Raw genomic sequence first — 14762 nt, forward strand, 5'->3', positions numbered from 1 at the left:
AAAACATCCTTCTGCAATACTTAGTTGACCTGTGATTTTATTTTTTCAAATGGTTGTTATCACATGGTTTTATGTATGATCGTTGTAAACTGCCCTTTTTCTGAACAGAGGTTTATACATATATTTTTTATATGTAAATAAATAAAAAAAAATCTGAGATAGCTATGTTTCCGCTTCTTCCAGATTGATATACTGTACTGTATATGTCAGAAAGGTAGCCCTGCACTGCAAGCAATGTAGTATGTTGTTGTTATGTTTTCTTATGAACTCTTAAATGTCTTTTCTTTGTTGTTGTTTTCTGAACAAGCAATAATATCTTGTGGCATCCGAAAGAATAAAAAATTGCATAATGGCATAAGCGTAGGGGTGTGTATGTAGATACGGGGGGGGGGGTGTCAGAAGGAAATTAAATGCATACAGTACGGAACAGCAATTGCATCATTGGCAGTGACTTTTCACAAGAGCAGTCCCCAAGAAGCATAGGCTGTATTAGGAGGTGAGGAAAAAAAAATGACCCCCTCATTTCAGCTGGACGTAGGAATACTAAAGTTTCTATTTTAATTTCCAACTAGTGACGTATTTGCACATTTGTTAGACTTCATGTGTTCTATTTGAATGACTTGCTCTCAGTGTCTGTAGTTGATGCTTAATGTGTCATGCTTAATGACATCACTATGACCTGTCTCTGTGTGTCAGCGGTTGGACTGAGGAGGAATGGTGGGGGCTGCCCCTTTTCTTCTGAACCTTCCCAGGAACAGGAGGACAGTATAGATTTAGAACAGTGGTTTGCAGAAGGTCATAGTTCAGAGGCTGCAGACGGGAGAAGCCGGGAAATATTGGGAGAGGAACAGCAGGAAGAAGAAACACCAAGGGAGAGACAGCTGACAGACTCAGTGTCTTTGGAGAGCATTCCTGACCTCCCCCCAACCTAGGACCAGGCAAGCATTGGGGATAGTGGAACAGAAACTCAGAGGCAGAAAGCTCAGATTAGCCAACGCAAGAGTGGCGTAAAATAGAAGAGACAGAGGGGGTTGGACTTTACTCGGAGCAATGCCATTATCTTAGGGAGACCACATTTTTTTGTGTCTCTGTGAATTATGGAATAAATTACTTGGTAAGAACTCCTCTTGTTTACTGCTTCTTGGCTGCCACCATGGGAGGGTTCAGATTTTCTAAAGCCTGACACTGTGGCATCACTGGGGCCCTTAGGTCTCAGATCTGGGCCCTGAAACCCCAGGGTCTGGGATGCTCCTGACCTGGCAAATCCATGTGTAAATACCTTACAAGGAAATGAGGATGAATGCAAGATGAATGCTCGTTGTTGCATAACCACCCAACAAGCAAGTCAGAATGAATGCTCAACAAAGACTCCTCTCAGACATCTCTTTTTATTGTGCATTCATGATGATTTGATGGTATCGAGATGGTTATATGCAAGCCCGCTTTCAGCACCATTGACACTGGCAAAGGTTTTGGGCAGCTATACAGCTTTGTTTCCTTTAAATTTATTTTTATTGAAACTTTTCAGCATGGAACACAATAAAAATACAAAGCCCTCTATCAAAAGTACAGTGGTACCTCGGGTTAAAAACTTAATTCGTTCTGGAGGTCCATTCTTAACCTGAAACTGTTCTTAATCTGAGGCACCACTTTAGCTAATGGAGACTCCTGCTGCCACTGAGCCTCCATCGTGCGATTTCTGTTCTCATCCTGAAGCAAAGTTCTTAACCCGAGGTACTATTTCTGGGTTAGCTGAGTCTGTTACCTGAAGCATCTGTAACCTGAAGCATTTGTAATCCAAGGTACCACTGTAGATCTTGTCTCGCATAAAAGGGGGTGGACCCTCCCAGCTCTCACCTGGAAGCAGTGGCGGAGCTTCATGCTCCAGCACCGGGGGGCGGAGAGCAGGTAGGGGCAGGCCTGGCGCACGTCCCAGGGGTGTGGCATGCTGCCCACAGGGGCGTGATGTGTATCCTGGGGGCATGGCATGCCGCCTGCAGAGGCATGGCACCCAGCGCGGCCGGGGGAGCAGCTGCAATGGCACCCCACTGGGATCGCGCTGCTGGGTGCGGTGCACTCCCCACACACTCCTCTTCCTCTGCCAGTGCCTGGGAGCTTCCCTTTTCCCAACCTCGCACCCTGGGAGACCCTTCCCTGTCTCTCACGCAGGGTTTTTCACCTTCCATCCATCACCTTCTTGTGTGTGCCCTCATTAACCCATAGTAGAGGACCTCAAAAAATAAAACAAAGGTAAAAGTAACGTGGATAAAAGAAGAAAGAGAAATAGAAAACACAAGAAGTAAAGCTCATGAAAAATAAAAGGAAAGAGAGCAACGAGAAGGAAATAAATTGGACTTCTGATTCTTCATCTGTCAATTATGTATATAAACATTATTCAAAATATTCAGTGTTCAGAATAGTATCCAGCTGTATTCCAAGGTAATACCACTCTGCTCATCAATCTGCTAGGCAGTATTTTTCCAATATTCAACCCCAGGTATCTCATTCATTTCCCTTTCCACACAAAAGGGGCTCCTCAATTGTTATTATTGCTAAAAGTCAAGAATAGTCTTCCTCCAGTCCAGTATAATGACTTTATCTCCAAGAAATTCCAACATCCATTATTAGAATAATAATCCCTAATTAATACAGAGTAATAATCCATGGTTATATAAAGTTTTATTTCCAACGGATGCAGGTGCCATAGCTTTCTGCCTGTAACTTTTTGTAGCAGAATTCTGCAGTTCTTTTGTTTCACTTTTGTTGCACTATGCAGGCACGTCCAACAGGTAGATTGTGATCTACTGGTAGATCACCGGATGTCTGTGGTAGATCACTGGTTGATCACTGGCTCCCCCCAAAGAAGCTCAACAACTTTGGCTCCCCTAAAAAAAGCTCAAGATTTTTTACCTGAACCCAAAAAAAGGGAGTCGATCACTGGCAGTTTTTAACTATGTGAGTAGATTGCAGTGTCTTGGAAGTTGGCTACCCCTTCATATAGCATAAGAGTGCCCCTCCAGATGGCAATAATGCAGTAGCTCTGGGGAAGTGTCACAGAACAACGAATAAAGTGGAATGATGTGTGGACAGTCTGGTATAAAACCATTACTATCGCACTGTTATTGTGTCACTGACAGGCTGAAGAATATGCCTATGAGAAAACACCAGTTAGGGTGTGTGGGGGTGTGGGGGTGTGTGCGTGTATAAGCTAACCTCTGTGTAAGCTTTGTGCAAGCAAGTCTGAATAAGTGAATAGCTCATTGGCATGAGCCCTAAGTCACTTTAATATTTTTTTTACATTTAGAGAGTGAGGTTGAGAGATAAAGGCAGTGATGGAACGCAAGTCTCCAAGCTTTACATCAGTCTGCATTTATCCTGCACAGCCCTGGTTCTCAGATGTGGACCTCACAAATCCTGTTGTGTAACACCAAGAATTTGCACTACACGGTTGCAGTAGGATTTTGTGGATAGGCACTTAGCCATAATTTGATGGGAAGTTGGTAAACGTGATTTATGTAGGGTTTACCCCTTATCCTTTTCTTCTCCCAAAAATTTCCCATAAGGCAGTGGAGCTTTAGGAATAGTGTTTTCCTTCTCCTAGATGAGCTACCTACCCAGGTTGACAAGCCCTATCTGCCCCTTACTTCCCTCTACAGCATGTGCAGGAACTGCCTTCTTCACCAATGGACCCACTATTGGTCTCATTTGCTCAATCCACCAGAGTCTGTCTTCGCATACAGGGGAAGTTGGCAGGTAATGCACTGCGAACTAGTATCTTGTTGGGGTAATCAAAGTGAAGGAATTGAGCGAGACACCTACTAGTATACTTCTCACAGTTGGAGCTGTTTCCTGTTATAGTCATCCACAGACCATTGCTCACCCCGCCTCTTAGGTAATGTAACAAAGGGTTTGATGTGTTCTGTGGAGGGAAGTTTTGCAAAGGCCAGTTCCTCCTAGAAAACCCGAACTTTCAGCACCACATGCTGGTGTCCTCAAGACGATTCCCTAAAGCAGGCAGGTAAGTGGATGACTCTGTCTAACTTTGCATAGGACTGAGGACATGAGAATGATGATAAGGACAATACATTAATATATTGGGAGCAATGCATTGATAGGCAAAACTTGGTATTCCAGGGTGCTAAAGTTCTACATAAATTTCTAACAAGCTAGATGATAAAAGTGAAGTTGCTGTAGCATTTTGACGGTGAGATCCTCACTGTTCATCATGATGATTGTATCTGTCTTGTATTGCGATGTCAGTCGGCAGACTCAAATCTTACTAAATATTATTTGGAACAGCATATTAAATTATACCAGTCTAAAACCCATTTTGCATGTGATATTACAGCACTGATCATAGTTTTCTTGCAATTGAGCATACAGTATTTCCAATTTTAAAGAATAATTGGAAACAAAATACACAGAGAGATGTCTGATACTGTGTGTTTAAATATTAATGTTGTGTTATAATTGTTGTAGCCCGTCCTGGGACTTCGGGATGAAAGGCAGGAAAAATAATAAGAATAATAATGCAGTAGTAGTAGTAGTAGTAGTAATAATAATAATAATAATAATAATAATAATAATAATAGATAATTTTGAATACAAAGTGATGCACCTGATACTGAATTGCAGCTGTCTCTGATGTGGGGTGGGGACGCGGGTGGCACTGTGGGTTAAACCAAAGAGCCAAGGACTTGTTGATCAGAAGGTCGGCGGTTCGAATCTCCGCAACAGGGTGAGCTCCTGTTGCTCGGTCCCAGCTCCTGCCGACCTAGCAGTTCGAAAACACGTCAAAGTGCAAGTAGATAAATAGGTACTGCTCCGGCGGGAAGGTAAATGACGTTTCCGTGCGCTGCTCTGGTTCGTCAGAAGTGGCTTAGTCATGCTGGCCACATGACCCAGAAGCTGTACGCCGGCTCCCTCGGCCAATAAAGCGAGATGAGCACCACAACCCCAGAGTCGGTCATGACTGGACCTAATGGTCAGGGGTCCCTTTACCTTACCTGATCTGGGGTAGATGATTATAAGCAGCTCACATATTTGGAACTAATACAGAATGACTTCTGGGGTGGAACAGCTATCTAGAGAAGGATTCTGCAAGTGATGATGAGCTATAGACAGCATCATCATTATCAACAATTGCAACAACTATTTACTACAGCTGTTGCTGCTACCCCTCATAAGCCAAAAAAAAAAAAAAAGGTTTCTGGCCTCATAGAGCTTACAGCATAAATTTTGACTGGGGAAAACAGAGAAAGGTGAAGGGGAAAAGATGCTGCTCTTATATTCTTAAAGGAAGCAGCTAATAGTACACTCATCACACTCACACTCACACACCCCGAAAGTGAAGCTGCCTCCACAGGAGAGACCTGTTTATACAGGAAATCACTGTCAGGTATTCAACAGCAGCTACACCTCTGCATGAGTCTCCTCATGCATTTTCTAGGACTTCGTGATTACACAGACTGGCATTGCAATGTACCACGCATTTCCCCCCGACTCTTTGCAGCATGCATCAGGGATACAGACCAAACTGTCATGTAGTGCCTGGCTATGTAGTAATTATGGGGTATTCCATTGGACCAGCGAGCAAAAGGGAGTTTACAGCGTCAGCCCAAAGAAGCATTTAATCGCAGCAGGAGGCTCAGTGGCAGCTTCTGAGCCAAATCATTTTTGTTCACTCCCATGTTACAGCAGCATTTTAGAAACAGAATGTCCAAATCTACATTGAACTCATCACCAGACTAATTTTACAAATCATATGAAGGATAAGAATATCAGGAAATGTCACTATAGGTTGATTTTTTTTGCACATAAATGAGTCAATCTGGATTTTGAATATATACTGAAAGGAGTCATCTCTCCAGTGTTGGTTGTTTCCTAGCCTTAAAGCAGAGAACAAAGGTCCATGTAGGAAAAACTTTATGCATTGGGTATTAATGCAGACCTCAGGAATGAGACTTGCATGGCAGACCTGCTAAAGCAAACATGCTGTGCATCTTGAGAAAGAGGTGTGCTCACACTTCCTATTGCAAGAACAGCAAAAGCAACCAAGTTATTGGCACAGATTTCCCCACATTGCCGTAAAGGTGAAACTTCACACATGTAGTTTTGCTACACAGACATATCCTCTCCATAGGAAGAGAGCAAAATAGCACGTGTGTATGTTTTGCAGTGGTTATGACAGATGTTTTGAAGTTATCACATAAAAATAAACACTTGATCTGTTTTCACATATGATGGTATGCAGTATATACCAGATGTAGCCAATGTGGTGCTCTGACTATTGGGAAATGAGGAATGGAGCAAATGGGAGATGAAGTCCAAGATAAAAGGAGAGCACCATGCTGCCTACCTCTGGTGTACGCAGGTATCAAATTCTTCACCACATGTAGTTTAGCCTCATAAAAGGAAAACATTGTGCATTAGTTCCTCCAGTGCTCTTTTTCTAGAAAAAAATGATCTGGAACTCACCATGAGTGCCTCCCTTCTTCTCTTATAATGGTGCCCACCTTAAAGGTTCTGGAACTGAGTTCCGGTGAGTTCTAGCTGAAAAAAAGCCCTGGTTGGTCCTCAGAATAGACAATAAACCCCTCCAGACAGGTGCTATTTTAGGGAGAGACTCAGTCACGTACAGTGCTACCTCGGGTTACAGATGCTTCAGGTTACAGATGCTTCAGGTAACAGACTCCACTAACCCAGAAATAGTGGCTCGGGTTAAGAACTTTGCTTCAGGATGAGAAGAGAAATCATGCGGCGGCAGCAGGAGGCCCCATTAGCTAAAGTGGTACCTCAGGTTAAGAACAGTTTCAGGTTAAGAATGGACCTCCAGAACGAATTAAGTTCTTAACCCGAGGTACTACTGTACTGGCAAATTCATGTTGCACAATTTTTGACTTTTTGTTACAGTATAAGGAAAATGACAGGGGAAAGCACCATAAAGCTTTGGAGCAATGAAGCTTTGAATGCTCAGTAAACAGGTCATCTGGAAGCACCCAATATTTTCCAAATAATCCCCCTATTGCAGAATTTCCCATACGTTATTTTATTTTTTGGCTGCTTTAGTACCTGTGTGAGCCCTTGTTGTGTGGAGGAATCACAGATATCCATGATCGATTACACATTTTTAAAAATAAGCACAATAAACACTAACAGAAATGAAAGGAAGGGGTATAAATAAAACTAGAAAAAACTTAAAAGAGTTTTGAAAAGGAGGCACAACCCTCTTGGGAACAAGTTAAAGGTAAAGGGACACCTGACCATTAGGTCCAGCCATGGCTGACTCTGGGGTTGTGGCGCTCATCTCCCTTTATTGGCAGAGGGAGCCGGCGTATGGCTTCCGGGTCATGTGGGCAGCATGACTAAGCCACTTCTGGCAAGGCCAGAGCAGCGCACGGAAACGCTGTTTACCTTCCCGCCAGAGCGGTACCTATTTATCTACTTGCACTTTGACGTGCTTTTGAACTGCTAGGTGGGCAGGAGCAGGGACTGAGCAACGGGAGCTCACCCCGTTGTGGGGATTGGAACCACCAACCTTCTGATCGGCAAGTCCTAGGCTCTGTGGTTTAACCCACAGCGCCACCCGCGTCCCTTCTTGGGAACAAAATATGCTTTTAATAATTAAATTATTTCCCTGTTGCTGCAATCTATGGCCTCTGTGGAATGATAGAAAACCCAGTCTTTGTTTTTATTAGGAAAAGTAGGAGAAATGGCCACGCATTCAACCTGCATAGTTGGAATCTGTCTGGAATTGACCTATCATATCTATGTTGTCAGAAAGCTCTTGTGTGGAAAGAAGCCTGGTTGGTTTTATCAAATCAATGCAATTTGTGTGTGTGTGTGTGTGTGGAAAAGCCAGCCACTTACCGTATTTTTTGCTCCATAACACTCACTTTTGTCCTCCTAGAAAGTAAGGGGAAATGTCTGTGCGTGTTATGGAGCGAATGCCTATGGATGGCGGGGGGATCTGCTGCAGTCGTGAGCAGAGGATCCATGGTTCCCCTTCCTTCCCTCCTCTGTGGCTCGCTTTGCTCGCTTTGAAACAGAAGAGCCACTGAGTGGGGAGAAGAGAGGGACAGAGAGCCTGGTTACAAAGCACGGATCCACATGGATCCTCAGGATTTTTGCACTGGGTCACCCCAAATTCACCATCAGATCACATAGCATGTCCATTGCTACAGCTTGCACCAAAAAAATCACGCACCCACTCTTGCTTGGGGCCGCAGTGGTGCAAAAACGTGGTTACAAAGCATGGATCCACATGGATCATCAGGATTTTTGCATTGGGCTACCCCAAACTCACCGTGAGATCACATGTCTGTGGCCACAGCATGAACCACAAAAATCATACATCCACTGTTTCGTTTAGAATTTTTTTTTCTTGTTTTCCTCCTCTAAAAACTATGTGCGTGTTATGGTTGGGTGCGTGTTATAGAGCGAAAAACACGGTATATGTTTTCACACACCAGTGATGGGGAACCTCCTCCTGCAAGAGTCAGCTGGTTCCTCCAAGAGTTTAGGACCAAAAATGGAGCACCCTGATTTTGAACAGTGAGATATTGGAGGGTATGGATAGAAAAAAAGTAGATCTTTTTCCTCAGTGATCTCTCCCTGAATCAGCCTCCTGATTCCACTCCTGTCCCAAAGCAAACTCTTGTCACTTGTGGCAGAGTTTTCTGCACGCAGTATAATCTGGATTCCAAAGGCTACTCTGTTTAGCAAGAGGTTTTGAATGTTAGCACGAAATGGAAATGTTAGATGAGTGCCAGGTTCCTTTTAGCTCCACTGTTTGGTTCTTGTGTAACATTGACTGATATGCAGGATTTAAGATGCAGCAGTTTTAACTTTGTTAAAATGCTCAAGCATTTTGAGAATGGTTGAACTTAGGTTGGGCCCATATATAACAAATATGTATCCCACTGATCTTAATGAACTCATTCATATGTCTGTTTTGGTTTCATACTCTACACAGGCCCAGAGCAAGACCTCAATAATGGCAAATTCAGTTCTGATTTCTGATCTGGATTTTCTGGACTATTATCTAGATGGTAATTACAGTGATGTCTACGGCACCTTTGACCCTAACAGTATAGCAGCAGCAGCCTCACCTTGCAAAATTAATGTTACGCCAGATGTTTTAAAGTACCTAGTGGCATTCATCTATGGTCTCACATGCCTTCTGAGCCTGGTGGGAAACTCCTTGGTGGTTCTGGTGATTGCCTACAACAAAGGAAACCGTTCTGCCACAGATGTGTATCTTCTGAACCTCGCCATTGCTGATCTCCTCTTTGCACTTAGTTTGCCATTCTGGGCTGTAGAAAGAGTGCATGAATGGATCTTTGGTACTCCTGTATGCAAAACCCTGTCACTCCTGAAGGAAGTCAACTTCTACAGCGGCATCCTCCTGCTGGCCTGTATCAGCATGGATCGCTACCTGGCAATAGTTTATGCTACTCGGGCAGTCACTCAGAAGAGAAGCTGGGTCAAATTTGTCTGCGTTGGCATCTGGCTGCTCTCCTTCCTCTTCTCCCTTCCTGGGATTATCTTCCGTGTGGCTTACCTACCACCTGATTTCTACAAGTGTGTTTGCTATGAAAATATTGAAGGGAATCAGACATCTGAGATTAGGGTGAAACTGAGAATCCTGCCACAAACGTTTGGCTTCTTTCTTCCCTTGATCATCATGCTCTTCTGCTATGGTGTGACGGTACACAGACTCTACCAGACTAATAACAGTCAAAGAAAGAAGGCCATGAAAGTCATCTTGGCTGTGGTGCTGGTCTTCCTGGTCTGTTGGCTGCCCTACAATATCTCTCTGCTTCTTGATACGTTAATGAGGTCTGGAGCTATTGGTGAAACCTGTGACCTTCGCAACAGCATTGATGCAGCCCTTTCGGGTACTGAAATCCTGGGATTTGCTCACAGCTGCATAAACCCCATCATATATGCCTTCATAGGGCAGAAGTTCCGGAACAACTTCCTCAAGATCCTGGTCACAAGAGGCATCATCAGCAAAGAAGCCTTGACTCGGTTTAGAAAGGGTTCCTCCTTCTCATCCACCTCTGGCATCACATCTACAACTCTGTAATAGCCATGCTTGTATGGAGGCTTCAAGAGTCCGACTCAGTAAAGTGATACCACTGAGATGCTTAAAAAAAACACCTGCATACCTTTGGGTATAGGGCGGTGTAGCAATAATAAAATAAATAAAATAAAAATAATCTGCCAGTATTGGCTTAGATTCAGCAATGATTATTGATGACACAAAACATCCCCACATGCTTGTCAGAAAAGCAAATATGTCTATTTTCCTTCCAGAAAGTTTTTGTGATTCAAATAATCTTAACATTTGCACATCAGGTATTGTACACCCAGAAACATGTATAATGTTCTCAAATGGAATTCTGTGCATTAAAACCAAGATGGATACCAGTTTATGTCCAGTGCAGATAATATACAGTTCTTTGATAAATGATAGCCAGACAATATCCTGTTCTTCCATAGCCAATCTGTCTAAAGTAGAATCCTGTGACAAAATTCTGGGTGGATTTATATGCTTAACAAAAAATAAGATATATGGAGAGAAAACAAACTTAATTCTAACTCTATCTCGAATTCATTTTTAATTATTCTTTTATAGATCTTTCTTTTGTTTACTTTAAAATGAATTTGTTAATACATCTTGATAGAAATATGATTTTGCTGTAAATTTGCCTGCAGAGCTGTGATTAAGTCAAAGCAATGGTGGTAATAAGGAATAATGCACACAATGGCCTTTAGGGAAAAGGCCCGTCTCCATAACATTTACCTGAGGTCACATGTTTCCCTAATAGTTAGGGTATGTTCCCATTACTGCTTAATCCAAATCCAGTGCTTCCACTGCTAGTTTTTGAAGCTGCATTCACACGTTATTTACAATTAATATTAATCCTGTAGTTTCTTGACATACTGCTGTTTGCTGCAGTTCTCTCAAAACATTTGCTGTGTTTTAAGCTGCTAATGCGAACATACAATGAATTAAGGAACAGGATGCATTGATCTGATTGCCATAATTCACTTGTGTCTAGGTAGGTAGGTTCATTGTGCACATCTAGAGCCAGTGTCAGGGACTGGGCAGAGGAGGAGGAGTGGTGGAGACTCCTTCCCCATCCTGACCCTTCCAGGGAGGAGGAAGACTGTATAGATTCACAACAGTGGTTTGCGGGAGGTCACAGCTCAGAGGCAGATGAGGAGGAAAAGTTGAGAAATAATGGGAGAGGAGGAGCAGGCAGAGCTCGAGCAGCAGCTGGCTGACACGTTGTCACTAGAAAGCATTCCAGACCCACCATCTCCCAGAACCTGGCGAGCCTTAAAAGTAGGAGAGCAAAGAACTCAAAGACAGAGGGCACTTAGTGGCACCCATAGAGGAGATGATGACGACGAATGGAGATTCACTCGGGACAATGTCATTATCCAAGAGGCTGGATTCTGTAGCCTCTCTCTGTAAAGTTTGAAATAAAAAAGGACTGTAAGAATCCTTTCCTTGTCTTTATAGTTTCCTGGGCAAGCAGCCGAGAGCTGCTGACTGCACCCTGACAGCCAGAAATGGAGAACTGATGACCTAGTGTGAGCTTCAAACAGTCTACATGGCTGTTGATGCAGGATATCTCAGGGATAAAGTATCAGCCCTCTGCCTCTGCCTATACTGCCAGTGTTAAAGCTAGCTGTATGCAATAAGAAGGTCTGGGTGATGTTATGTAGATATGTATTCCTACAAATTCTAAACAAATGACATGTTACTTTCCCTTATTATATAAGATGTTGGCCCAATAAAGAATCCTGGTTTAACTATTCCATCTCTCTTATATTTTCTACATGTACAGCACCTGATCAAGTTGTTATTAAAACACTAACAACAAAGACTTTTACAAGATTATACACTGATACCTTAAGTTGCATGTCTTATAGGTAACTCATTTACAAGTGCCTGCTGTGGAAGAATACTTGATACCTATGCCCATTTTTTGGCATAGGTTTGGTTGTCTCTCAAGATTTCATCACTAAATTGAGTACAAGGGTTCCTGAGGTAGGGGCAGCAGACTTCATCACCATTTGAATACTGAGGTGACTTCACCTATTGTTTCATGTGATGGATCCAAACTCGCAGATTACACTATCCATTTAAAAATCACAATATTTTTTGTTTCTAAAAAATCCCACGTAGCATCAGGCACTTCCCAATAGGTGTGTGTTTTTTTTTGTGTGTGTTTATGTGTGTACGTCTGTGCATGTATATGTGTGTTTGTGTGTATACACAAAAATACATCAACTGAAGCTTCCAGGCTCATGAACATCCAATGGATAATATGCATTTGTGCATGTAACATATGACAATCTGTGTATGGGTTTCCCACTATTTTGTCCATGGAATTGCTTTCCATACAAGTAAGCAGTCCTGAATCATTTATAGCACAACCCAATACATCCTACTCAGAAGAAAGCCCCATTGAACTTAGTGGGACTTATCACCATGATGGAACAGTGTAGAAGGAGTATTTAGGAAACCTCATGTGCTTCTATAGGAAAGTGCTTGCTATGGAGTCTTCACAAGCTGTGCACACTGAGGTTAAATGTTAACATATTTCTCCGTACTGCATTAGAAAGAAGAAAGCTTGATGAGCAGATTAGATGTCTTTTAACTTTAGAAGTCAGTCAGTCTTTGGATGGAGATATTTTAGATGTGGGGAATGTTTCTACAGACCTCTCCAGAAACAGATTTTTTTGTTTTGTTTAGTCAATGTTCAGATGGACATGATATCCAATGACTGTACTTTGCAACAAATCATGTTGCTATATTGACTGGAATCTTTTGATGCAACAGAGACCACAAATTTCCTTTGATGCACAAGTGTACAGCTGCTCTAGAATCCAATAAAATAATGAACTACTGTAGTGCATATTCAATGTAATCAATGTGTATATTCAGTAGGATCATGTCTGCATTTTCAGTGCTGGACCTATAAGCAAAGCAGGAGCTGCCCAGTCTCTAAAATTAGGGACAAATTAGAGGCTTTGGACAAAACACAATATTTTTCTGACCCATTTACAGCTTGTTTGTGATGATTTTTTGAGTAGTTCTTTGCCTGTCCTCAAATTCCAGATGATACTATCTTAAGCATTATAGAGTCCATTGGGTTTAGAGAATTGTGTTCCCTAGCTACTTTGAACAAAACTAGATGTTTTCTTGACCAATTTATGACCTTTTTGTGATGATGGTATTCTAGCTAGTAGTGGCTGTCCTCTGCCCCAGAGACAGTTGCAATCCAAGGTTGTAAAGGGATTTCCCACCTTTGTACTCAAGACTGGTACTTATGAGATTGCTGGCAGATGTCATTTCCGGGATGCCAGAGCAGCTGTTACCCAACTGGTTTTTGAGAAAAGCCCCCACATCCTCCTCACCTACTGTAAACAGCTGACATCATCCTCACCCATCACTGCTGAGAGATGCATCCTGGGAGGGTGATGCTACATTTCAGATCTCCTCAACAGGCACATTTGGGAGGGCTTCTGAGCTTCACCATTCAACTCTGCTGGTAGAGACACTTTTCATGGCCAAGGAGCCATGGTGCCCACCCAGGCGAAAGAAAGGACAGGGCTCCCAGACCTTTCATAGCTATATAAAAGAGGGAATTTTAGCAGATGTTGCTTTCATAAAGAGAGTTGGCTGCTGAAAATCTTTCTTCTACACAGCTATTAAAAGTGCAGGGGTTCCAACCTCAGTTGCATCCGACCAGTGTTCGAAATTCCCATTGTTCCAGGCGTGTTTTGTGACAGGGAATTTCATAAACACGAGCAGTCTCTGAGCTCCGGACCGCAAGTACTGCGTCTAAGATTTCAGATTAAAACTGCCACTTCTGGCCCTGAGGGTGTGGGAGGAGAAATTCCTCCCCACTCAACTTCCAAGAGATCACTGCAGCGTCAGGCAAGCTGATAGGTTCCGCCTCTCAGCTGGCCTTACACAAAGGCAGCGTTTCACTCTTGGTGGCCTCAAAAAATGAACACAAGTTTTCAGCTGCAGTTCATTCATTTCCAGCTTTGTATTCTTGTTATAAAAAGGCGCCTAGACATTCTGTTGTTGCACCCATAACCTAGGCTTAAGGTGTCATTTAGCTCCTAGCTTTCGTATCTCTGTTTCTAACACTGCATCTGATCACCCTTGTAGAGGCATCCTGCTTTTTCTCTCACCCAGGACAGGACACCTCTTCTGAGATGGTGCCTGCTGTCTGTGCATCATTTAAGCAAATAAATCATGCTTTGTCTCATTCTTCAGAGCTATTATTTTAATCATTTGCAAATGCCTGTAGTTTTAATCACTTCGGCAGTTAAGCAAACAAGGCTGCAACCCTATTCACACATTCTAAGTCAGTGTAGACACGGTCCCTGCCTTTATATTTATTTAATCACCCGACAGGCCTAATATGTTTACAGGTACAGACTATGCTTCCTTCACAGGCTCTGCATTTCCTCTGCAGCTGCCACTGGGAAACCTCTTGCTTAAGAGATTTCATTTGAAGCAGCCTTTTGCAAGAACAGCAGGAAGCCTGCAGAGGGGAACAAATGGTTGGCTAAGAGGCATCTCCCTTGTCCACTGTTGCACCCACTTGCCTCACAATTGCAGACAAGAGAGAAAGAGCAGGATGGAGGATGTGCTGAATGCACATTTTCTTATTCATCAACTCTCTAGGGCCAAGTGCTCTTAGGCAATCTGTTTCAGCTAAGAT

At 42.9% G+C, this 14762-nt stretch overlaps 1 protein-coding gene across 1 annotated transcript; it reads left to right on the forward strand.

Moving 5' to 3' along the window:
• The first annotated feature begins 3952 nt into the window (after positions 1-3952).
• LOC308582436 (C-X-C chemokine receptor type 1-like) lies at positions 3953-11829 on the forward strand. Its single transcript, XM_081185552.1, has 2 exons — positions 3953-4018; positions 8975-11829. The coding sequence occupies exon 2, from the start codon at positions 8996-8998 to the stop codon at positions 10088-10090; it is 1095 nt and encodes a 364-aa protein (XP_081041678.1). The 5' UTR covers positions 3953-4018; positions 8975-8995; the 3' UTR covers positions 10091-11829.
• Positions 11830-14762: the final 2933 nt, after the last annotated feature.

The sequence above is a fragment of the Podarcis bocagei genome (genome assembly GCF_964188305.1).
Source record: "Podarcis bocagei genome assembly, chromosome: 1".
Lineage (NCBI taxonomy): Eukaryota > Metazoa > Chordata > Lepidosauria > Squamata > Lacertidae > Podarcis > Podarcis bocagei.